At 42.0% G+C, this 18,038-nt stretch overlaps 1 protein-coding gene across 8 annotated transcripts in view; it reads left to right on the top strand.

Moving 5' to 3' along the window:
• GATAD2B (GATA zinc finger domain containing 2B) overlaps positions 1 to 18,038 on the top strand; it is a 90,190-nt gene that overhangs the window by 51,308 nt on the left and 20,844 nt on the right. For 2 of the 8 annotated variants that reach the window (XM_027609847.2, XM_027609846.2), the window contains one exon: positions 10,030 to 10,093. The exons of the other annotated variants lie outside the window; for them this stretch is intronic. Coding sequence is in view for 1 of the 2 variants with exons in the window: in XM_027609846.2 (XP_027465647.1) it covers positions 10,030 to 10,093 (64 nt within the window). In the remaining variant the exon portion in view is untranslated. The remainder of the gene's footprint in view (positions 1 to 10,029; positions 10,094 to 18,038) is intronic. 8 annotated transcript variants of the gene reach the window in all.

The following is an 18,038-nucleotide window of genomic DNA, read 5'->3' as shown; positions in this document are numbered from 1 at the left end:
GAGCCCCATGCAGGACTCAATCCCAGTACCCTGAGATCCTGACGTGAGCTGAAGGCAGAGGCTTAATCGACTGAGCCACCCAGGCATCCCTCTTGTTCATTCTTTCGGTTGTATATCCTAACTGATACTCCTGATTCAAGGCCATACCTGATTTGGTCCCTAGATTTACCTCTCCTACCTCATTTCCTACTGCTCTCCATCTTGGATATGGCATTTCATCTACACTTTTTTTTTTTAACTGTTTGTTGCACATATTAAGCACCTGTCTCAAGCAGCATTCTTGCTGTTTCCTGTACTCGTTACATTCTCTCTCAGATACATGCAAACCTCACTTCCTCACTCAATTCAGGAGATAGAACTTTCCTGACTGCTTTAAGAATAGTCCCCCCTGCCCCATTTGATACACTCTCTAACCCATTTTCATGCTTAACCTTTTTAGAGGTACTTATCCCTACTTTACATATGTATGTTTTATTTATTTACTGTTTTCTCTTTCCCACTGGAATGTTAAGCCCAGGAGGATAAAGACTCTGTTCAACATTGTCTCCTCAGTGCCTAGAATAATGCTAATAATAAGTAGTAGGCACTGCATAAATACTGTATTTCATAGAATCTAAGGGCACGCCCTTAGATTTCATGCTCTGTCTGGGCACGCCCCTCTCCCAGTACCTCTAACTGTCCACCAAGCTGGAAGCTCCTGCACCCCATATTTTTTTGGTTTTACGGGAGCTTCGTCACATAGGCTTGACGAATCATTAACTCCATTTCCAGCCCTTCTCCCCTGTCTGGAGGATGGGGATGGAGAGTGAAAGTTTCAAGCTTCTAATCAGGCCTTAGTCTTACTGGTGACCAGCCCCCACCTGGGAGCCATCCAAGCACCCACCCAGATGCACCTCATTAGAACAAAAGATGCTCCTAGTGTTCTTATCACTTAGGAAATTATAAGACTTTTAGTGGCTCTGTGCCAAGGAGCGGGGGCAGAGTTACCTCACACAAGCCCAACAGTAACCGTATCCATAGTTCAGGAGGGCTGCCCACGCTTCACCTTCATACTGCTGCTCGGTGCAGTGTCACAGTGTGTGTTCTGCCGCATTGCTTTCCTGTTCTCTGTGGTCAAATGAAAGGCCTCCTTTTGAAATAGGGAGTCTGTTCTGTTCGCCCCCCCTTTCAGTTAAAACAATCTAAAAACTTTTCAATTTTTAAGAAAATTGAAAATGTTTAAATATATATAAAAACATAAAGAATAGAACAATGAACAGCTTATGTAACTATCATCTTCAGTTAACAATACATTTTGCCATATTTGCCTCATTGGTATGTAGCATATGCATAGCTTTTCTGAACCATTTCAAAGTAAGCTTTAGACTTTACTTCTAGATACTTAAGATTTGCTGTTAGGCAGAATAATGCCCCTCCCCCCAAGATAGCCACTTTCTAATTACTAGAACCTGTAAATATTTCCCACTTTCCTGGCTAAGGGGAATTAAGGTTGCTAATCAGCTGACCTTAAAATAAGGATGGTAGTCTGTACTATCCAGGTGGGCCCAGTGTAATTACAAGAGTCCTTAACATGGAAAAACGCAGAAGAGAGAAAGATGACAGCTTGGGGGGGGGGGGCGTCATTGACGACTTTGAAGATGGAGAAATGGCCATGAGCCAGGGAAAGCAGTATCTAGCTTAGAAGAGGTGAGACTCCAGAAGGAATGTAGAAGACCTACCTGCCGATGCTCTGAAGTTAGCCCAGCAAGACCCATTTCAAACTTCTGACTTCCAGACTATAGGATAGTAAATTTGCACTATTTAAGCCACCGATTTTGTAATAATTTCTTACAACAACCATAGAAAACGTATACAGTTGCTTCTTCAAAAAAATAAAAACAATTTCCTGTACAACCACAATACCTTTTTTTCATAACTTTTGAAGAGACCAGTCTCTCCCTGTAACATCTTCTGCATTTTGTATTTGTCATATTGTTTCCAATGTGGTATCATTTAGCTTGCTTTCTGATTCTCTGTATTTCTTGTAAAGTGGACTTCATTGTGAAGGTTACATGTTTTTGGCAAAAATACTTCACGGGGGATACTGTGTACTTCATACTGTATCATAGCAGGAGGCATATCATATCTGATAGTCTCACTGTTTGCACTGCCAAATTTGATCCCTGGGTTAAGGTGACAGCAAGATCTCTCCATTGTGAAAGTATGTTTTTCCCTTTGCACTTAGCAGTCTGTGGAGTTATTTTGTTTATTGAAGCTGGGAGGCCTGTCTGCTCTGAAAAGATACTAAAGTAGTTACTATAAATATAAAATTTACACTTTCAGATTGTCATTTTTTACGCTGGAGTATGGCAGACCATATAACCTTAAAATCCTTTGTAATTCCATTATGAAACACCTAGTAATACTGGATGAAGTGTAACAGACTTTTTTTTTTTTTTTAAACAAACTTCCTTTTAAATGCATAGCTAAGCCTGAAAGAAATAAGGAAAATCCTCAGGGGCAACAAATGAAAGGGGAACTGAGAATGAGCAGTGTGTATGGACTTAATGCCGTCACAGTTTTGGGGGCTTTTCTAGTCTCAGTAACCAGAAGACTTGCTTTTTAATGCTTTTTTAATGCTCTAATGCTTGGGGTCCAGAGACAAAGCATTAGGCCTGGAGCAGAGTTAGAGATGAGAATCCCCTTGTAAGGCCTGGAGCCTTAGAGGCTCCTGCTCTCAGGGCAAAGAGATGACCTTAATAAAAAAATCCCATTCCCTAGTTCAGAGAAACAAGGAAACTTCTGTCACACTCTGGGTTCTGATTAGGGATGGGTGGGAATATGCCCTGAAAATTTAAGTATGGGCCTGCACTCATATAGCTTTAAATTATTTTCATCTGGAGATCCCCAAGCTGAGAAATAAATATAAAAAATTATTCAGAACCCTTTATTCCCTCGGGGTAACTGGCAGAAGCATATAAAAAACTACTCTGGAGGAACAGGTCCACAATCCAAATCACACAGGATTCCTACAGATAAAGTCCCAGTGAAAACAAGGCTCACAATAAAAAATGACAAAAAGCACAAGAAACAATTCATTTACCATTAATAAGAGTCGCTGTTATAAAAATCAGTAGGAACTGAAACTTCAGATAATAAATCTCTTGATTACAGCTTATAAAATAAGTATATTTAAACTATTAAAGTACAAAGATTTTGAAAGAATAGAAAAAATAATTTGGGGGAGACAGATTTGAAAAAAGAACCAAATAGAGTATCTAAAACTGTAGAATATGGTCTTCTGTTTAGCAGGCCAGGCACTGAGTAAAATAGAAAAAAAGCAAAAAAAACAAAAACCTCCCAAGGAGCTTAACATTTTAGTGGGTGGAAAACAGACCACCAAATATAAATGTGGAATATTAGTCATAAAAAGGAAGGAAATCTTGCCTTTTTCAACAACATGGATGGATCTTGGAGCATTATTGTCAGATAAGTGAGACAGAGAAAAGTACCATCTCACTTATATGTGGAATCTAAAAACAAAAAACTCACAAAGAACAGATTAATGGTTGCTTGGGGTGGGTGGATGAAATGGGTGAAGCTGCTCAAAAGGTACAAACTTCTAGTTACAAAATAAATAAATTATAGAGATGCTTTTTAATCATGGAGATGCAGTGTATAGCATGGTGTGACCATAGCTAACAATACTGTATTATAGGGGCGCCTGGGTGGCTCAGATAGTTGAGCATCTGCCTTCGGCTCAGGTCATGATCTCAGGGTCCTGGGATCGAGTCCCACGTCGGGCTCCTTGCTCAGTGAGGAGCCTGCTTCTCCCTCTGCCTGCAACTCCCCCTGCTTGTACTCTCCCTCCCTCTCTCTCTCTGGCAAATAAATAAAATCTTAAAAAAAAAAATACTGTATTACATATTTGGAAGTTGCTAAGTGAGTGGATTTTTTTTTTCAGGATTTTATTTATTTGCCAGAGAGAGAGAGAGCACATGCAGGGGGAGCGGAAGTCAGAGGGAGAAGCAGGCTCCAGGCTGAGCAGGGAGCTGGACGTGGAGCTCAAACCCAGGACCCTGAGATCATGACCTGAGCAGAAGGCAGACATTTAACCAGCTGAGCTGCCCAGGAGCCCCTAAGCGAGTGGATCTTAAAAGTTCTCATCACAAGAAAAAATTTAACTGTATGGTGATGGATAGTAAGACTTATTGTGGTCATTATTTCACAACATGTACAAATGAAAGGTCATTATTATGTATATCTGAAACAGCTATATGTGAACTATATCAAAAAAGGGGGGGCAAGTATAACTGGTCCTGAATATAGGATGAGAACCCAGATACATGAAGTCCTGAAGGCCAAGTGTAGAAAGCACTTAAGAAGGAAGGAATAGGGCACCTGGGTGGCTCAGTCGGTTAAGCGACTGCCTTCGGCTCAGGTCATGATCCTGGAGTCCCGGGATCGAGTCCCACATCGGGCTCCCTGCTCAGCGGGGAGTCTGCTTCTCCCTCTGACCCTCCCCCCTCTCATGCTCTCTCTCTCTCTCATTCTCTCTCAAATAAATAAATAAAATCTTTAAAAAAAAAAAAAAGGAATATTGGGAGTGTCTGGGTGGCTTTAGTTGGCTTGGTTTGGCTCAGGTCGTGATCTCAGGGTTGTGAGATTGAGCCTTGTGTCAGGTTCTGTGCTGGTCATGGAATCTGCTTGAGATTTTCTTGCTCTGCACACCGCCCCCCCAACTTGTGTGTGCTCCCTCTCTCTCAAAAAAATAAAAATAAAAAGGAAGGAATACTGATTTGGTTAAATACTGCTGAAAGTTCAAGTAAAATGAGGATTGATTTAAAAAAAAAAGTTCAGGAGAGGGCGCCTGGGTGGCTGAGTCGTTAAGTGTCTGCCTTCGGCTCAGGTCATGGTCCCAGGGTCCTGGGATCAAGCCCTGCATCGGGCTCCCTGCTCAGCGGGAAGCCTGCTTCTCCCTCTCCCCACTCCCCCTGCTTGTGTTCCCTCTCTCTCTGTGTCTCTCTGTGTCAAATAAATAAATAAAATCTTTAAAAAAAAAAAAAGTCATGGGAAAATTTTCCCAAGGTGGAACTAGTACATCAAGTTGGTATGAAGATGGAATGATTCTCAACACTGGCTGAATAATGCAAACAACTAGGGCATTTGTTAAAGTACAGATGCTTGAATCCTGTGACAGACCAATTAAATCAGAATGTTTAGCAGTAAGTGGGACCTGGTATCAGTTTGGTTTTTGTTTTTGTTTTTGTTTGTGTTTTACAGTTCCTCAGATGATTCTAATGTGTATCCAAAGTTGATGTGTTCTGCGGTAGATCAGTGAAATTAAAAACTCAGAAGATGTGGGGCTCCTGGGTGGCTGAGTTGGTTAAGCGTCTGCCTTCGGCTCAGGTCATGATCCCAGGGTCCTGGGATCAGGTCCCACATCGGGCTCCCAGCTCGGTGGGGAGTCTGCTTCTGCCTCTCCCTCTGCTTGTGCTCTCTCTGTCTCTGTCAAATAAATAAATAAATAAAATATTTTAAGGTTTTATCTATTTGATAGAGAGAGAGGGAACACAAGCAGGGGGAGTGGGAGAGGGAGAAGCAGGCTTCCTGCTGAGCAGGGAGCCTGATGCGGGGCTCTATCCCAGGACCCTGGGACGGTGACCTGAGCCGAAGGCAGATGCTTAACAACTGAGCCACCCAAGTGCCCCAATAAATAAAATCTTAAAGAAAACAACTAAACACATTAGATACACATTAGTGATACTGAGTCTTGTAAAATATCAAAGACAAAGAACTTATGAAAGCAACCAGCGAGGAAAAAACATCACCACAAGGGAATGAAAATTAGACTTCAGTCAAACTTCTCAACAACAAGAAAATGCCAGGAAAGTAATATTTTCAAAGCACAGAGAAAAGATAAGTGAATTAGAAGTCTATGCTCATTCTAGAGTGAGGACGAAGTAAACATTTTCAGGGGCACTTAAATGTGTTTAGCAGTTAGATATTCTTTTTTAAAATTTTTAATTTTTTTTAAATTCAGTTAACATATAATGTATTATTGGTTTCAGAGCTACAAGTCTATGATTCATCAGTCTTATATAATACATCACGTGCCCTCCTTCATGTCCATCACCCAGTTACCCCATCCCCCCACCCTCCTCCCCTCCAGCAACCCTCAGTTTGTTTCCTATGATTATGAGTCTCTTATGGTTTGTCTACATCTCTGATTTTGTCTTGTTTTATTTTTTCCTCTCTTCCCCTATGATCATCTGTTTTGTTTCTTAGATTCCACATATCAATGAGATCATATGATAATTGTCTTTCTCTGACTTATTTCACTTAGCATAAAACCCTCCAGTTCCATCCATGTCATTGCAAATGGCAAGATTTCATTTTTTTGATGGCTGAGTAGTATTCCATTGTGTGTGTGTGTGTGTGTGTGTGTGTGTGTATACACACACACACCACATTTTCTTTATCCATTCGTCTGTCAGTGGACATCTGGGGTCTTTCCATAGTTTGACTGTTGTGGACATTGCTAGCAGTTAGGTGTTCTAAAAGAACTAATAAAAAGGGTATATATCATGGGGCACCTGGGTGGCTCAGTTGGTTAAGCGGCTGCCTTCGGCTCAGGTCATGATCCCAGGGTCCCGGGATCGAGCCTGTATCGGGCTCCCTGCTCAGCGAGGAGTCTGCTTCTCCCTCCCCCTCTGCCTGCCACTCCCCCTGCTTGTGCTGTCTCTGTCTCTGTCAAATAAATTTAAAAAAAAAAAAAAAGGGAGTATGTATCAGGAGAGAAGAAGTTGAATCCCCTAAGATAGGCAGGACAAAAAGAAATTTGTGGGTATATCCAAGGTAGCTTTCACTATATATAGCACACTAATAATGACTAATTTGAGGGACACCTGGGTGGCTCAGTTGGTTAAGTGTCCCACTCTTGATTTCGGCTCAGATCATGGTCTCAGGGTTGTGAGATCGAGCCCTGCGTCAGGCTCCACGCTCAGCGCACAGTCTGCTTGAGATGCTCTTGCTCTTCCTCTGCCCCTGCCCCACACATGCTCGTGTGTGCGCTCTCTCACGCTCAAATAAATAAATAAAGTAGTTTTTAAAAATGACTAACTTGATAGAAGCTAAAAAACAAAACGGACTGAAATAAAATAGAGGAAATGAATAAAAATTTAAGTCAGTCCAGTCAAAACAAGGCATAAAAGACCAAAAGAGAAGCACAGAACAAGCAAGATAGTAAAATGAAGATGGTAGAAATAAAACTAAATATATGAGTAACCATGACAGTAAGTGTACATGACTAAACTAGCCGAAGAAACGTCATCAGGTTGAATGGAACAAACTCAGGTAAATACCATCAAACAGGCAGAGAAGGGGCTCATCTGCCTTCGGCTCAGGTCACGGTCCCAGGGTCCTGGGATCGAGCCCCGCATCGGGCTCCCTGCTCCGCAGGAAGCCTGCTTCTCCCTCTCCCACTCCCCGTGCTTGTGTTCCCTCTCTGGCTGTCTTTCTCTCTCAAATAAATAAAATCTTGAAGAAAAAAAAAAGGCACAGAAGTTAAAAAAAAAAGGCACAGAAGTTAAAAAAAAAAAAAAAAAAAAATTAAGAATGGAAAAAGATGTTCCAGGTAATTATAACCAGAAAGTTGATGTCCTCATATTAATAACAGACAAAATAAGCTTTGAGGCCATAATTAGAGGAACTTTTAAGATACAAGTAAATTTAAAAAAAGAAGATATAGGCACACCTGGGTGACTCAGGTAAGTGTCTGGCTCTTGATCTCAGCTCAGACCTTGATCTCAGGGTTGTGAGTCAAACCCCACATTGGGCTCCACTGGGTGGGGAGCCTACTTAGAAAAAAAAAATTTTTTTTTAAAGTCTACTTGGGAAAAAATAAATTTTATTTTTTATTTTTTTTTAAGATTTTATTTATTTATTTGACAGAGACACAGTGAGAGAGGGAACACAAGCAGGGGGAGTGGCAGAGGGAGAAGCAGGCTTCCCGTGGAGCAGGGAGCCCGAGGTGAGGCTCAATCCCAGGACCCTGGGATCATGACCTGAGCCACCCAGGTGCCCCTTAAAAGACTTTTTTTTAAGATTTTTTTAAAATTTAAGTACAGTCTACTCCCCCAACGTGGGGCTTTGAACTCATGACCCCAAGATCAAGTCATATGCTCTACTGACTGAGCCAGCTGGGTGCCCTTGTTATTAAAAGATATTTTTGGGGGGGTATGGTATTTTAGGTTGTCAGGTTTTTTCATCCACTTTCTGTCTTCTGCCTTGTTTCCAACAACAAATCTGGTATTATCCTTATTTTTACATAATCTGTCTTCCCCTTGCCCAATCCTAGCTACTTTTAAGTTTTTGTAGCAGTTCTAAGCAATTTAATTATGTCCCTTAGTATAGTTTTCTTCATGTTCCTTGTACTTGGGGTTTATCGAGATTCTTGGATTTGTAGGTTTATAGTTTTCATTGTTTATTCACTTTTGGTCATTATTTATTCATACTTTTTTTCCTGTCCACTCCCATCTCCTCTCTTTGAGCTCCCTGCTCTGTGGGGGAGCCTGCTTCTCCCTCTCCCACTCCCCCTGCTTGTGCTCTCTCTCTCTCTGTATCAAATAAATTAATAAAATCTTTAAAAAATTATTCTCTTTAAAAAAAAAAATCCCCCAGCCCCCTCATGTTCTTCTTACTTATTCTATCTTTGATTTGAGGTAACTTTTATTACTAGGTCTTCTGGTTCTTTATTCTTTTTTTTTCTGTAATAACTAATCTGCTGTCAATATCATCCAGTGTGTTTTAACATCTTTATTGAGATATATTTTACATACCACAAAATTCACCTATTAAGAGTGTACAGTTTGGGGCACCTGGGTGGCTCAGTCATTAAGCATCTGCCTTCGGCTTGGGTCATGATTCCGGGGTCCTGGGATCAAGCCCCACATTGGGCTCCCTGCTCCACGGGGAGTCTGCTGTTCCCTCTCTCGCTGTGTCTCTCTCTGTCACATAAATCTTAAAAAAAAAAGTGTACAGTTTAATGGTTTTAGTATATTCACAGAGTTGTGCAACTATCCCCACACTCTAAGATTAGAACATTTTCATCACCCTAAAAAGAAACCTCTGGGGTGCCTTGTGGCTCAGATGGTTAAGCATCTGCCTTCGGCTCAGGTCATGATCTCTGGGTCCTGAAATCGAGCCCTGTGTTGGGCTCTGCTCAGCAGGAAGTCTGCTTCTTCTCCCTTTCCCCCTGCCCCCACTCATGCTCACTCTCTCTCTCAAATAAATAAATAAAAAATCTTAAAAAAAAAAAAGAAAGAAACCTCTGACCTATCAGCAGACATTCTCGTTTTGATCTCCTATTCAGCTCTAGGCAACCAATAGTCTACTTTCTGTTTCCATTGACTTGCCTATTCTGGACTTTTCACATAAGTAGAATCATACAATAGATGGCCTTTTGTGACTAACTTCCTTCACTGAGGTAATGTTTTTAAGGTTCATCTGTGTTGTAATTCTTGTCAGTACTTCATTCCTTTTTGTGACCATATAATATTCCGTTGTACAGATACACGACATTTTGTTGATTCATCAGTTGAAGGACATTTGGGTTGTTTCCACTTTTTGGCTGTTAGGAATAATGCTGTGGTGAACATTGGTGTACAGTTTTTTTTTTTAAATAAATGTGGGTTTTTTAAATTTTTTTAAAGATTTTATTTATTTATTTGACAGAGAGATAGCGAGAGAGGGAACACAAGCAGGGGGAGTGGGAGAGGGAGAAGCAGGCTCCCCACGGAGCAGGGAGCCCGATGCGGGGCTCGATCCCAGGACCCTGGGATCATGGCCTGAGCCGAAGGCAGACGCTTAACGGCTGAGCCACCCAGGCGCTCCTGGTGTATAAATTTTTGTGTGGAAATAATGTTTTCTGTTCTCTGTGGTGTATGTCTAACAGTGGAATCGGTGGGTCGTATAGTAACTGTGTTTAACTTTGTGAGGAACTGCCAGGCTCTTTTCCGCACTGATTGTACCATTTTCCATTCCCAGCAGCAGTGTGTGAAGATTCCAGTTTCTCTGCCGGCCCCTCAACAACTTACTCTGTTTTTTGTGACAGGTACCTCTCTGCCTTTTTCATCTCTCTGGTACTCTGTCCTTTCACTGTACTTCCTCTCCATCTCTCCGCTCACAAGTCGGCCTGGCTCTGCCTCAATGCCCCTGCCCACACGTTGTCCTAGAAATTCTCTCAGGACAACAAATGAGGGCAGGTGTCGAGCTTACCTTGTCTGTTTCCTGTTCCTGTGGGATCACTGCCTTTGTTGCCTGGTGTCCAGTGTCTTGAAAACCTCATTTCATGTATTTTTGTCTGGGGGGTGTCATTTCAGGTGGGAGGGTAATACCATCTTGGCCAGAAGTAGACTTGGAAGCGTTACACATCAACAAATTGATGCTTAATGTTGAACTGGAGGATGGATTACTAAATTGGGTCTTTTTGCAGTAGAGTTCTGCACAGCAGTTAAATGACCTCGAGCTTCATACATTTACTTGGATAAATTTTAAATATTAAAAAATGAACATTGAAAGGCAAATGGAAGAGGGTATGTACAAGAGCCACTTTTAAACTATAATTCATAAAAAAATACAAACTATGCTATATATTATTTAAAATATATGCAATAAGCTTAATAACAGTATGCATGGAAATGATAACAAATCCATCCTAACAGTGCCTTTCTCTGGGGAAAGGGGCAGGAGGTAGACGGGGAATAGTTTGGGGTGCTTTGACTGTATCTGTAGTGTTTAGTTTCACTGAAAATAAGTTACGAAGCAACATATATGACAGATGACTGGGGTCTAAATGTGTGAAGAACTCTCAAAACTAAACAGTAAAAACAATCCAGTTAGAACATGGCCAGAAGACATGAACAGAGGGTTTTCACAAAAGAGGATTTACAGATGGCAAATAAACACATAGAAAGATATTCAACATCACTAGCCATTAGGGAAATGCAAATGAAAACTATAGTGAAATATCACTACACACCTCTCAGAATGGCTTAAATTAAAAATAATGACACCAACAAATGCCAGTGAGGAGATGAAGAAACTGGATTTCTCAAACATTGCTATGGGATTAGATGATGGTACAACTACACTGGAAAACAGATTGGCGGTTTCTTATAAAACTAAACATTAGGGCGCCTGGGTGGCTCAGTCGGTTAAGCGACTGCCTTCAGCTCAGGTCATGATCCTGGAGTGCCAGGATCGAGTCCCGCATTGGGCTCCCTGCTCAGCGGGGAGTCTCCTTCTGCCTCTGACCCTCTCCCGTCTCATGTGCTCTCTCTCTCTTTCAAATAAATAAATAAATAAATCTTAAAAAAAAAAACTAAACATTAATTCATTAATTGGCTGTATTACCCAGCATTCACACTCTTAAGCATTTATCCCAGAGAAATGAAAACTTAAGTTTCTGTAGAAACTTATATGTAAACATCCATAGCAGCTTTATTTGTCATGGCAAAAAAAACCCTAAAACTAGAAACAACTCAGTTGTCCTTCAGCAATGGAATAAATAGGGTACATTCATTCCATGGACTACTAGTTGGCAGTATAAAGGAACAGACTATTAGTACATGCAACAATTTGGATGAATCTCAAGAGAATTCTAAAAGCCATTTTAAAAAAGCCAACCCCAGGGTTGCCTGGGTGGCTCAGTCAGTTAAGCATCTCACTCTTGGTTTTGGCACAGGTCATGATCTGGGGGTCCTGGGATCAAACCCTGCATCAGGCTCTGCACTCAGTGTGGGGTCTGCTTGGGATTCTCTCTCTCCCTGTCCTTCCGCCCCTCCTGCTCATGCTGTCTCTCACGCTGTCTCTCTCTCTCTCTCTCTCTCTCTCTCTCTCTCTCTCTCTCTCAAATCTTTTTAAAAAACGGGGGGGCGCCTGGGTGGCCTAGTCGTTAAGCGTCTGCCTTCGGCTCAGGTCCTGATTCGAGCCCCGTGTTGGGCTTGCTGCTCCGCGGGAAGCCTGCTTCTCCCTCTGCCACTCCCCCTGCTTGTGTTCCCTTTCTCACTGTCTCTCTCTCTCTGTCAAATAAATAAATAGAATCTTTAAAGAAAGAAAGAAAGATAAAATTTTAGATACGGAAAACAGATTGGTGATCACCAGGGTTTGGGATGTAGTTTTGGGGAGGACAGTAAGAGGGTGGATTTGTTTATAAAAGGGCAACATGAGGGATCCTTGAGGTGGCGGAACTGTTCTCTATCATGACTATGGTGGATACATGCACCTACAAATGTGATAACGTTGTACATAACTAAAGAAGCACAAATATATTCAAGTAAAACTGGGAAAGATCTGTAGATTTTTTTTTAAGATGTTATTTATTTGAGAGAGAGAAAAAGCGAGCACAAGCAGGGGAGCAGCAAAGGGAGAGGGAGAAGCAGGCTCCCCACACAGCAGGGAGCCCGATGTGGAGCTCAATCCCAGGACCCTGGGATCATGACCTGAGCCAAAGGCAGACGCTTAATGGACTGAGCCACCCAGGAGTCCCAACATCTGTAGATTATATCAATGTTGATATCCTGGTCATGGTGTCATATAATAGTTTAGTGTTACCATTGGAGGAAACTAGGTAAAGGGTACATGGAATCTTTCCTGCATGATTTCTTGAAACTTCATATGAATCTACAATTACCTCAAAAAGTTAAAAAATAAAATAGAAGCAAAATGTTAAGATTTGACCTTTGTTTATTATCCTCTATATATATCTCCTTGCTTGAAATATTTTATAATAAAGAGAGCATGTACTTCATGTGTACAGTAAAATTCTCCTTAACTCCATGTTGTGACCATTTAGAAGATAGGTCAGAGAGCGAGAAATCAGAAAAAATATTGGAAACAATAAGAAATGAAAATATTTTTTGCTCACTAATATTCATTTAAAAGTCTTTGGATTTGGGGGTACCTGAAATATGACTCGATCTCGGGGTTGTGAGTTCGAGCCCCACATTGGGTGTAGAGGTTACTAAAAAAAAAAAAAGTCTTTAAAGAAAAATTTTTTTAAGATATACTTATTTCAGAGAGAGAGAGTGTACACATGAGTTGGGAGGGCAGAGGGAAGGAGACAAGCAGACTCCCCGTTGAGTGGGGAGCCTGACGCTGGGCTTGATCCCAGGACCCCAAGATCATGACCTGAGCTGAAATCAAGAGTTGGAGGCTTAACAGACTGAGCCACCCAGACACCCCAAAAGTCTTTAAATTTTAAAAAGTATTAGAATTTATAAGAAGGATATATATATATATTTTATATATTTATATGAATATATATCTTATACAGATGTGTATATTATATATAATATGTATGTATGAAGTACTTAAACAAAAAACAAGCTCCACACCCAATGTGGGGCTCGAATGCATGGCCCCAAGATCAAGAGTTCATGCTCCTCTGACTGAGCCGGCCAGGTGTCCCAAAACAACTTATTTTTTATGTGCTAAATAACTGATCTTCAACAAAGCAGGAAAGAATATCCAATGAAAAAAAGACAGTCTCTTCAGCAACTGGTGTTGGGAAAATTGGACAGCCACATGCAGAAGAATGAAACTGGACCACTTTCTTATACCAAACACAAAAATAAATTCAAAGTGTGTGAAAGACCTAAATGTGAAGACAGGAATCCATCAAAATCCTAGAGGAGAACACAGGCAACAACTTCTTTGACCTCAGCTGCAGCACCTTCTTGCTAGACACGTCTCTAAAGGCAAGGGAAACAGAAGCAAAAATGAACTGTTGGGACTTCATCAAGATAAAAAGGTCCTGCAGGGGCGCCTGGGTGGCTCAGTCGTTAAGAGTCTGCCTTCGGCTCAGATCATGGTCCCAGGGTCCTGGGATCGAGCCCTGCATCGGGCTCCCTGCTCAGCGAGGAGCTTGCTTCTCCCTCTCCCACTCCCCCTGCTTGTGTTCCCTCTCTTGCTGTGTCTCTCTCTGTCAAATAAATAAAATCTTTAAAAAAAAAAAAAACCTCCTGCAGAGCAAAGGAAACAATCAACAAAACCAAAAGACAACCTACAAAATGGAAGAAGGTATTTGCAAGTGACCTATCTGATAAAGGGCTGGTATCCAAGATCTATAAAGAACTAATCAACCTCAACACCCAAAAAAAAATCCAGTCAAGAAATGGGCAAAAGACATGAGTAGACACTTTTTCAAAGAAGACATACAAATGGCCTACAGACACGTGAAAAGATGCTCAATATCAACTCATCATCAGGGAAATACAAATCAAAACCACTATGAGATACCACCTCAAACCAGTCAGAATGGCTAAAACTAACAAGTCAGGAAACAACAGATGTTGGTGAGGATGCAGAGAAGGGGGAACCCTCCTACACTGTTGGTGGGAATGCAAGCTGGTGCAGCCAGTGTGGAAAACATATGGAAGTTCCTCAAAAGTTAAAAATAGAGCTACCCTACAACCCAGCAATTGCACTACTAGGAATTTATCCAAAGGATACAAACAGTGATTTGAAGGGGCACCTGCACCCCAGTGTTTAGAGCAACAGTGTCCTCAATAGTCAAAATATGGAAAGAGTTCAGATGTCCATCAACAGATGAATGGATAAAGATGTGGTATATATACAATGGAATATTACTCAGCCATCAGAAAGAATAAAATCTTGCCATTTGCAGTGACGTGGATGGAACTAGAGTGTATTATACTAAGCAAAATAAGTCGGAGAAAGACAAAAACATATGATTTCACTCATATGTGGAATTTAAGAAACAAAACAGAGGATCATAGGGGAAGGGAAGGAAAAATATGATGATAACAGAGGGGCGCCTGGGTGGCTCAGTCGTTAAGTGTCTGCCTTCGGCTCAGGTCATGATCCCAGGGTCCTGGGATGGAGCCCCACATCGGGCTCCCTGCTCAGCGGGAAGCCTGCTTCTCCCTCTCCCACTCCCCCTGCTTGTGTTCCCTCTCTCGCTGTCTCTCTGTCAAATAAATAAATAAAATCTTTAAAACAAAACCAAACAGGGAGGCAAACCAAAAGAGACTCTTAAATATAGAGAACAAACTGAGGGTTGCTAGAGGGGAGGCGGGTAGGGGGATGGCCTAGATGGGTGATGGGCATTGAGGAGAGCACTTGCTGTGATGGGCACTGGGTGTTGTACGTTAAGTGATGAATCACTGAATTCTACTCCTGAAACCAATACTACACTATATGTTAACTAACTTCAATTTAATTTTTTTAAAGGAGTACTGTTTTGCTTTTATATAAGTATAGGCTTAAATTTCATGATTTTTGAAAATTGGTGTTTTTCTTTTTTGAGTAGGCTTGACACCCAGCATGGAGCTCAAACTCACAACCCCAAGATCGAGAGTCCCATGCTCTACCGGCCAAGCCGCCCAGGTGCCCGGAAAATTGGGGTTTTCTAACTTAACTGACAACTGAAATTTTTCTGTTAATCCTCTGATGTAATTAATTGGGAAAGCAAATATAAAGAGCCTTGTACGTTGCCTCGTGAACAGCAAGCGTTCAGTAGATGTGAATTTAGTTTGCGCATCCTCTCCACCGCTCTACCCTCTTCTCTCTCAGCATTCTCTAAGTCTTTGCTGCAGACCTGGATTTTGGTTTGGGGTTCTCACAGTGAATGAAAACTTGACAAGCGTGGGTCTAGAGCTGTGTTACCACCTGGCCATTCTTGTTTTTACAGCTGTCAACAGCAGATTTAAAGCCGGGAGTTTTTCTGCAGTACTTGTTGGACATAATTAACTACTCTCTTCGTGGAACCCTCCTGTATGTTGCCATGTCGTCTTCCTAGTTTTCCCCCGGCTCTCTGGCCATTTCTTAGTTTCCTCTGACCAACCAACCCTTAGATGTAGCTATTGCCCAAGGTTCTGTGCTTGACCCTCTTTTCTTGTGACTCTATTTTTTTCTGGGCAGTTTGACTTACTGCCCATACATTACTTCCATTACCTCCTCTTCTGTTCAAATAGATCTCCGGCTCTGGCCTGAGCACTGGCTCTTTAGTTTGTTTGCCATGTGTCCACCTGTTTATTGGATATTTCCACTTTGATTTCACATTGGCACTTCTGAGTTTTCCATTAAGATATTTTTCAGTTTTAGGTAACAGAAACCCTAGCTCAAACTGGCTTACACATTATTGGCCTGTGGAACTGGAACCCAGAAACTGGCTTCGGGGCAGTTTGATGTGCGGCTCAGCTCTGTGACTAGTCCTGTGTCAGTGCTGCTGTGCAGTATCAGCTTCATCTGCCGGCTGCCTGCCTCCCCTCATGTCTCAGGGTGCTGCCGGTAGCAACAGGCCAGGATGGCGTCGTCTCACAGTCACATTCAGAGGAAGAGAATGTAGGACCAGATAGGACCTGGTGACCAAGATTGAAGTCAGGAAAAGTCAGGGAAGATTCCCAGGCTTCTAGCTTTTGTCTGTGGATGAATTCAGTTCTCTTCATTGAAGTGTAAGTAAAAGAAGCAGGCTATAAGAAGGCAGAGAAGATGGGTTCATGTGAACATCCAGGTACTTATTTTAGTTACATGCACATCTGTCTCCTATCAGAATGAAATTGTTAAAAGACAGTGACCTAGGGGCACCTGGTGGCTCACAGGTCATGGTCCCAGGGTCCTGGGATCGAGCCCCGCATCCAGGCTCCCTGCTTAGCAGGAAGCCTGCTTCTCCCTCTCTCACTCTCCCTGCTTGTGTTCCCTCTCTTGCTGTATCTCTGTCTCTCTGTCAAATAAATAAATAAAATCTTAAAAAAAAAAGTGACCTAATCTTCTTCATCTTTATTCCTACCAGCTAACCGTGAACTTGGCATATAGTATACTTAATATTTGTGGGGGATGGATGGATGTGCACATTCATGAATACCCAACACTGCTTCCCAAGATTACCCAGCTTTGCTACATCAATCTGTATAACAGACTTTTGAAGTGAGCTAGTCCTGCATAGGAATCCCAGGTTCACTGTCTAAAGCTTTATAGTCCTAGGATACTTGATTTAACATTTTCCCATCTGTAATGTAGGGATAAGACCACTTAGTAACTTGTTGAGATTTAAATGAGAACACATGGGGCGCCTGGGTGGTGGCTCAGTCCGTTAAGCATCTGCCTTTGGCTCAGGTCATGATCCCAGGGGATGAGCCCAGCCCCATGTCAGGCTCCCTGCTCAGCTCTCCCTCCCCCAGCACATGCTCTCTTGGGCTCGCTCGCTCTCTCAGATGAATAAATAATCTTTTAAAAAGGCAAAATACAACACTTATTTTATAGAATTTTTATTTTAAGCAGGCTCCACACTGAATATGGGGCTTGAACTCACGACCCTGAGATTGATTAAGCAACACATGCTCTACTGTCGGGGCCAGCCAGGCACCCCTATTTTGCAGAATTTTTGTTTTTCTTTTTTGGAGAAGAATTTTTGTGTGATAAATTTACATTGAATATTATTTTCACAGCTTTTTTTAAAGATTTTATTTATTTGACACAGAGAGAGAAAGAGACCACAAGTAGGCAGAGTGGCAGGCAGAGGGAGAGGGAGAAGCAGGCTCCCCGCTGAGCAGAAAGCCGGATGTAGGGTATGTGGGCCTCGATCCCAGGACCCTGAGATCATGACCTGAGCTAAAGGCAGACGCTTAACTGACTGAGCCACCCAGGTGCCCCTGTGTTCACAGCTTTATTGGAGTATAATTTTAAGTCTATGTTTTAGTGATTTTTTTTTTTTTTTAGAGATTTTATTTATTTACTTAACACAGAGTACAAGCAGGGGGAGTGGCAAGGAGAGGGAGAAGCAGGCTCCCTGCTGAGCAAGGAGCCCGACATGGGGCTTGATCCCAGGACCCTGGGATCATGACCTGAGCCAAAGGCAGACGTTTACCGACTGAGCCACCCAGGTGCCACCAAGAACTTTTTCTTTATTCCCATTACATCATAGCTCCTCACTGCCCTGCCTCCACTTGCAGTCACAGGTAGCCTCTAATCTACTTTCTGTCTCTCTGAATTTGCCTATTCTAGGTATCTCATGTAAGTGGAACCATAAAATACTT

The sequence above is a fragment of the Zalophus californianus genome, chromosome 10 (genome assembly GCF_009762305.2).
Source record: "Zalophus californianus isolate mZalCal1 chromosome 10, mZalCal1.pri.v2, whole genome shotgun sequence".
Classification (NCBI taxonomy): domain Eukaryota; kingdom Metazoa; phylum Chordata; class Mammalia; order Carnivora; family Otariidae; genus Zalophus; species Zalophus californianus.
The sequence above is the reverse complement of the archived record's forward strand: the minus strand, read 5'-3'. Positions and strand labels throughout refer to the sequence as shown.